General features: G+C 45.9%; 2 protein-coding genes across 2 annotated transcripts in view; both read right to left on the bottom strand.

The window, feature by feature from the left end:
* The window catches only part of LOC105983011 (cocaine esterase-like), a 246,879-nt gene that overhangs the window by 110,959 nt on the left and 128,081 nt on the right, over positions 1–7,839 (bottom strand). The window lies entirely within an intron of this gene.
* Positions 5,701–7,839, bottom strand: part of LOC105983015 (pyrethroid hydrolase Ces2e-like) — a 29,057-nt gene continuing 26,918 nt past the window's right edge. The window contains exon 12 of the mRNA XM_013012745.1: positions 5,701–6,063. Within this exon, the coding sequence (XP_012868199.1) occupies positions 5,877–6,063 (187 nt within the window). The 3' untranslated portion in view covers positions 5,701–5,876. The remainder of the gene's footprint in view (positions 6,064–7,839) is intronic.

Genomic DNA, 7,839 nt, shown 5'->3' with positions numbered 1-7,839 from the left:
ACTCCCACATTGCTATCCTTCACATGGATGAGGCTGCCCCGCACCTGCCCGGTGTGTGTGGTTCTGATGGGGCTGGCTGGCTCCTGGCCTGTGGGTAGAGAGATGCACATGAGAGTTGGGTGTGCCTTATCAGCTGCCACTCCCATTGTGGCTCCCGTTGGCTCTATGCCACCCACAGCTCAGCCAGACAAGGTCCTCTGATCTGCAGGTTGATTGGCTTCACATACATTCTGTCTGCATGACTGTGCTCCAACACCACTGTTTTCACTGACTGACCCAGACCTTCCTACCAGGCAGGCTCCCTGAGGTTCTTTGGGACTTGATATCATCATTAAGCCCTAGGAACTTCAATGTTGAGTGATTGGAGAATAAGCATCATTTCCAGGAACCTAACAGGTTTTACTAGGGACTAGCAGGACGCTGGGGATTGGACTGAACATTTCCAATTCTCAAGGAACTCACACTGGAGGTATCTAAAATGTCAAAAAGTAATAGGGCTGCAAGGAAAGAGTCACACAGCTCTGATCAGATCATGAAAAAGCTGGCCTGCTTATGTTGGGGATTGAAGAGGGAAGAGGCCACTGGAAATCAACTTAGGGTCCACAATAACATGTTTGTAAAATCATGATAATTCTTTAAATGGATACTTCATACATTGGGTTTTTCTCTCCTTTAAGACAGAGAATCCTTTTGTGTGTGTTCATATATAATAACCCCAAAGTTCGTGCTCCTTCATGTGTTTTGAGACATCCAGTCAGGGCCACATTCGGTGGCTGTTTCCAATTCCACCTTCACTGGAACCTTCTCTCCCCCATTATTACCTTCAGGTTGCAGAAATTCACAAATCTGATCTGTTTGTATAAGAAAAGTAACTCTCCTGCCCCTAAGCACTCTCCAGGAGCTTGTTGTGAATCAAAAAGCTTCCTGTCGCCTCCTATGGCTGAAGCCAAGATAGCAACCACAAACAGACATCAATTTCCCAATATCTTTCCAAGTCCAAAGACATATCCCTGACCTCCATGTTGTCTACGTAAGAGTTTTATCTAGATGGGAACTCTGACCTTGGACCTCACTGTGGCTGCTAGCCACTCATGCTTCATAGTTGTTACAGTAAAAAGACCAACATTGCTCAGGTTCCTGTTAGAAATTAGCTACCTGCATGTTGCTTCAAGCCCCTCATGAAATACTATGAGGAAGCTGAGCCATGCAGTGGCAAAAATTGACCCTTGAAATAGGAGATTTAAAACCCTGGGTCTTCTGAATAACCAGGTTTGCACAACCAGCTCTGCCTGTTGCAAAAATTGTTACCTTGGAGTCACGATTTCATAATCAATACCCAGATCCTGATCAAGAGCAGGTAAGGGAGGGAATCTGGTAGGAGTGGGCCATGGGTAAGGTAAGGGGAACTCCTTAGTGCAGATTAAATAGGAGAGGGTAGGAGAGTTCATTAGGGCCCATCCAAGCTTGCTCTGGTGTGAGGGGATCAAACATTGCACATACATAATTCTGGATATAATTCTCTGGTGGCATGAGCTCCTGATAAAGACTTGAAGACTGTGTAGCAGGCAAAGGGTACATCCTCTATTACCTTAGAAGCCAAGCCAAGTCTTTGCCTAGAGTTGACACTTAGGTGAAAGAAACACAGTGGCATCTCAGTTCAACTTCATGATGTGTTCCTGGGGGAGGTATAGCTTTTCCAGAACCAGAAACCTTGGACCATACCAAGATGTTTCTCTGGCAATGAAGGGTACCCAATCAGTTTGAATGACAATGATGTTGGCAGGTTGAGTAGCAGTTACAACTACAGCTGCAACAACAAATGGAGGAAGGAAATGTCCCAAATCCTTGACTGTCTGCAACATGTCAGTGCACTTTACACACTTTCATATGGGCCTCACTCCTCTGTGTCCTCAGGCACCTATGACCCTCTCTGAGCTATATGATCACCACCATGGGCACTTTGTAGCACAAATTTTCCGTAATATCATTGTCATCTCTACCTTCCCCTCTCCCTTCTCCAACTCAAACTCTGCTCTGCCCAATGTGGCAGGTGTCACCCTGGTGCCTTCCCCACTGACAGGTCCCCCTGTAGGAGTCTCACCTTGGATCTGTGGGAGAAGCAGGAACCCATAGACCACTGTGGTCAGCCAAGCAGGAAGTCTGTTCAGCAGCATGGCTGTCTCCCAGCGTGATTTCTGTGTCTCTATGCAGCACACTGAAACTCAAGCAACAGGTACAATTCACCTAGACCTTGCCCAGCCAGGAGTTTGGACCTGCCAGGGAGTAGGTGGGGACATAGGAAAAGCTGGGTAAGGCTGTTGCTGCTAGAGAGTGCCACTGACAGGGCAGAGGTCACAGGAAATTAGTGGGCAGCACTCTTGGTGTGAGGCCTTCCTTTCTCCTACTTTCGTTTGCCCTCATCCAGAGGTGCTGTGTGGCTTCTGCTGCCCTCGAGATTCTTGGAACTGTCACTGTGATGAAGATTGTATTGGAGAAATTCAGGGCTGGTCTGCAGAGAAGCAGGCTTAGGATTCCACAGATGCACAATGCCCCCACCTCCCATGGGTTTGCCATGGGAGCACTTGGAGCATAAACAGGGAGCTATGACTGTGTTCATTTTGACATTGCTCCTTCAACTCATTGCTCTTACACTACCAAGTCCACTTTCAAGTTTCTTCATCCCCCAAAGTCATGAGGGTTCACACGGACGCCTCCACAATTAGGAACTGCTTTTCATTTAAACATACTTGTCACTGTGGCATTTTTAAGGACCCGTCATCCTATTCTGTGGCTTCCCTGGTGGCTGAGGTCAAGGGCAGGCCTGATAAACCTTTATAAACCTGATAAACACACCTGATAAACCTTTAAAAGGAACTTGCTGGTTGCAGCACTGTGAAGAGACAGAGCTCTATGGGCCTGTGGTAATCTGGGAGCCAGTTCTATAATTGGGAGTATGTACAACATAGATCCTGCTAAGATGCAGTGAGACACCAGGAGCCAAGCGCTTCAGCAAAGCCTGATTTTCCCTAGGAAGCGATGCCTGGCTCAACCTCACACTATCTTTACTGCCTGTGAGAACCAGCTTTGATTGTTCAATCTGATACACAGACAGTCTACAGCCAGGCACCACAAGCTTTCCTTCTTGATACCCTTTCTACTCCCTTGGCAGGACTTGGCTAAAGATTCTCTGACCTCCATTCCAGCCACACAATCTGATGTGCACACATGGTCTTCAATCTGATTAACTGTCCCAGGACAGATCTGGGCAGATGCTCTTGGTAGACTTACACACAGTTTGGAGATTAAACAAAGAGATGGATCACCATCAGCACACATTTACTGCAGAGCCTCTAGCCACAGCTTAATGATTCACTCCTGCTTATAGGCTAGGGTTTTTTGTTTTTAGTTTTTTAGTGGATTCATGGGAATGTTAATATAATCTGGTAGGTGATGATTTAAAAAAAGTAACTAATGTGGTACTTCTGGCCCTGGATTCATTGTGTGTGTGTGTGTGTGTGTGTGTGTGTGTGTGTGTGTGTTGGTATGGGGCTTGAACTGAGAGCCTGAGAGCTATCCCTTAGCTTGTTCACTCAAGTCTAGTGTTGCACTCGACTGGAGCTAAAGCTCTATTGCCAGCTTTTTGCTGCTTAACAGGACAGAAGAATCTCATGGACTTTCCTATAGAGGCTGGCTTCAAACTGAGGCCTCAGATCTCAGTCTCTGTATAGGCCACCAGCCCGTACCTCATGCATTCTGTGGAGGTTAATCAGGAAGTAAGGAAGGGAATGAAGCAGAGGGTGATAGCTCAACGTCCTGGTCTGTTGCCAGCAAAATGGGAAACAGCAGACAAGGGGAGAAATTGGGGCTGGAGTGTGTGAAAATCCAAGCACTGGTCTAGAACCTCAGGATAAGAACATTTGGCTGCTCAGATTCAACAATTCTCTCTGACCTTCATTCTCCTAAACTAATCAGCACCTGGGCTGGGGAGCCGAGAGTCTAGGTCCTTGATGTTCAGGATCCAGTAACAAGTTCTATGAATTTTACTGAAAATCACAAGGCTTCCTGTTAATATCATGGTTGTGGTGCCCACTGCAAGGCTGAAGTTTCCCAGGTGCCCTGCCACTTCCTGCATCATCATTCAGAGACCCTGGCATCCACAACAACCATGTTAATAGTAAAAACATGGAATGAAAGGATTTTTGAAGCATTTCTGTATGTTTGACAGGTTGATGAAAACTTAGATATCCCTAGTGATTTGGACAAAGACAGGGCGACAGAGACAGAATAGAAAGACAAAGTCAAAGAGAGAAGGAGAGAGAAGGAAAAAGAGAGATAGGCAGACACACAGAGAGAGGCAAATACAGACATAGACATATAGACACAGAGAGACAACCAAAGAGAGAAACCGAGAAAGCAAGCAAGCAAGACACAAGCCTGGTGCCAGTGGCTTATACATGTAATCCTAGCATCTCAGGAAGCATAGAATTGAGGATCTTGGTCAAAAGCCAGCCTGGGTAATACTTTTTATCTCCAATTAGACAATCAAAATCCCAGATTAAAATCCAATGGGAATGAAAGTATGTGTCTTCAAAAAGTTTGAAAGTGTCCTAAACAACTAGATTACAAATAACAAAGAAAGCTGGGATGTAGCTCAATGGCAAAGCACTTCACGAGCAAGTACAGTGTTCTGGATTCAATCCCCAGTACCAAGAAAAGAGAACATACACACACACACACACACACACACACACACAGAGAAAAGAATGTCTCACACTCAGATGTGCACCCAGTCGTTGTAGTTAAAAATGGTGTGTACATTCATAAAAATCACTCCTCAATAAAAGAAAAGATGTTAACTTGATCCTGAAAGCATTAATTATGGTGACTATAAGCCAGAAATAATTCAGTTGGTATGTTATACTACACTGCACTATTATTTTCCCCAAATTATACCTAATCTCAATACCAACTAAAACCAATTTGGCCAGGTAGTAGTGGCTTTTGCCTATAGCATACCAATTCAGGAAGCTGAGACCTGAAGATCAAAGTTCAAAGCCAGCCCAGGTAGAAAAGTTTGTGAGACTCTTAAATTCAATTTACCAGCAGACACCCAGAAATAGAGGTTGGTACAAGTTGTAGTGATCCAGCATTGAGTAGAAAAAGCGAAGTGTTGTGGCAAAGCCCTGAGTTCAAGTCTCAGAACTGGAATAGAAAACAAGCATACACAATCAGGTATTTGAAAAATGCTGAGTAAGAGGAAGTAATTAACTGTAAAGAGCGGGAAGGAATTTATTTGGAATAAAGAAACATTTTAAGGAACGATATGGGAATGAATGTGGTTAAATTTCATTGCATATAAATTAATCTATAATAAAAAATTTTCTGCACGTGTGTGTGTGTGTGTGTGTGTGTGTGTGTGTGTGTGTGTGTGTTAGAGAAACTTAGAAATCAAATGGGTTTAATTGTTGGCTACTTAGAAGTCAAAAAAAAGGGGGGATTGCTGAAGGTTATACATGTAATTTTGACCCATGCTAGGAGTAAGGTGTTCAGACCATCTTCATTTTAAGAGGGGCTAAGGACTTGGAGCAGAGAGAAGTTGAAAAGATGAGATGAATAAAGAAGGGGCCCTGGCTCAATGGGGCCTGGAGGACAGTACGCACCACTAGAATAATACAGTTTCAATGACAAGGGGCAATTTATTGAGTGTGTCTAACAAGAGAGTGCTCAGGCAAGTGGGTCATGCACATCATGCAGGCAGTTGTTCATAAGTATCGTCTAGTTGGGTGGCTGGCAGGCTGGATAAACAGAGGATGAACACTTGAGCACCTCCTGCTGACCCTACCGGCACTCAAGCCCAGTCCTTCCAACATAGACCACTACAGCTCTATGTGTTTCTGCTCAGCCCCTTTGAGCTCCTGGATCTTCTGTGGCAGGGTCTTGGTCCAGAACTTCAGCCTGGAGGCCTTCAGGGCCTGGCCCACAGCAGGATGGATACCAAGTTGTAGGTAATGCTCCTTCTGGTCAAACATGGGCCAATGGAGCAGGTCTTCACTGTTGGGGTTCCTGTGGGCACACCCTCCCAGGAGGAAGGGTGAGGGTCATTCTGTGTCCTTGTGAGCCTGGACCCAATCACCTCATTAGAGTCATGACAGGCAGCCCAAAAATCAGGAGTGTGGGGAATGAGGGAAAAAAAGGCCCTCGCCCTAGGGTCTGTTCCTTATGGATCAGAGCCACCTCATAGAGGTGAGTGCTGATGTTTCCACAGAACTGTGGTCATATTTTCAGGTCTCAGGGGCAGAAGAGAGGGACTTGACCTTATAAAGCAGTCTGTATGTGAGTGAGTCCTGGAGTTTGAGATAGAGAGAGAGAGGTCGTGTAATTAAGGCTCATGAGTGCTCATGAGGATGCCACAAGGGCATCCACTAGGTGGACCCCATTCTGGGGAGGCAGGGTTAGGTGAATTATCTTACCCATTGCGGGCAAAGTTGGCCCAGTACTTCATCATCCTCCTGTTCAGTAGCTCCTCTTCCTCAGAAAAGTCAGCTGCATAGAGAATAAGGGTCCAGGATTGGCGAGTGTAAGGTGTCTACTTCTACTCTACACCCTTCTTGCAACTGTGGTCTGATTCTCCATACCTGGCCTGCTCCTTTCCCTCTGCCCCACCCAGGATCAGGCATTCTCATTGCACAACCTTCCATTCTTCATCCTGTCTCTAGCTGAATACACTTGTGTGTATTCCTGGACTGGAGAGCACTTGGACTTCCTTGCCAGTCCCTGGCAATCATTTAGGGACAATCATAACTTCTAAGTATGCATTCTGTACTTACGTCTGACATCTTATTGCAGGTGGGGACAGGTGTTGGGAGCAAAGGTTGTTTGGGAAAAGACTTGAATTCCAAACACTTGAAGCTTTTTGAATGGTAAGATTTTGTACACTTGATCTTGGCCTGTCTCTGAGCTTGAGCTTCCTTACATAGACCATGAGGAGACTCAACCTACAGGTATCATAGTGTGGCCCATTCTAGCTTATGGAAATGAAGAGCACTCACGGTTGCTGCCATACAAGGAAGACCCGAAGACAAAGACAACCTCATCCCCATGATCGGCCCTCACATGTGGGGCCCTGGGTTTTGAGGTCAAGTTCTTACGATGTTGGAACTCATAGAAGTAGACAGGGGCATGGGAACCTGCAAGTGTAGACAAATTCGGGCATGGTGATCCCTCAATTAGAGTTGTCCTTCCTCACCTTTGGTGCTAAGACAGCTAGGATGAAGCTGGCTGGAATCTGGAGTGTGAAATGAGAAGCCTCAGGCAGGAGGAGGCCTTGCAAAGACCAAAGGTAGTCATCACAGTCAGTGATACATTCTCTGATTTCTAGGATAGGCTTTGATGTCAAGAATTGTATGTCCCTGCCATCTTCCTGGTGACCCCAATGGGAAAAGCTATGATTAAATCATGGCTTGAGTTTCCTATCTGTGTGGTCCTGGACTAGTAACTGAAGATCTAAGTTTCCTCTTCTGTAACGTGCCTGTGATGCCTGTGCCAGACTGTGGCCATGAGAGTTTACTGACATGTGGAACCTCAAGTACTTTGCTCTTGGTCCTTAAGAGACACAAGGATGGGGACTTGGACATCACAGAGCTGCGCTGGGATGCACAGCCCTGAGTTGCCCACTGCACAGTCAGGCTCAGCTACAGATGTACTCACTCTGAAAATGTGCTACTTGCAATGAAGGAATCACAATCATGAAGTCTCCCATCATGTCTTGGAACTGGGCTTGGAGGGTCTGGGGGTCCTCGGTGTCCCCCATGTACTCTTCCATCAGCAGGTGGGCACACT

This window comes from Dipodomys ordii, unplaced genomic scaffold (assembly GCF_000151885.1).
Source record: "Dipodomys ordii isolate 6190 unplaced genomic scaffold, Dord_2.0 Scaffold18, whole genome shotgun sequence".
Classification (NCBI taxonomy): domain Eukaryota; kingdom Metazoa; phylum Chordata; class Mammalia; order Rodentia; family Heteromyidae; genus Dipodomys; species Dipodomys ordii.
Note: the sequence above shows the minus strand (reverse complement) of the source record. Positions and strands in the feature narration are given on the sequence as shown.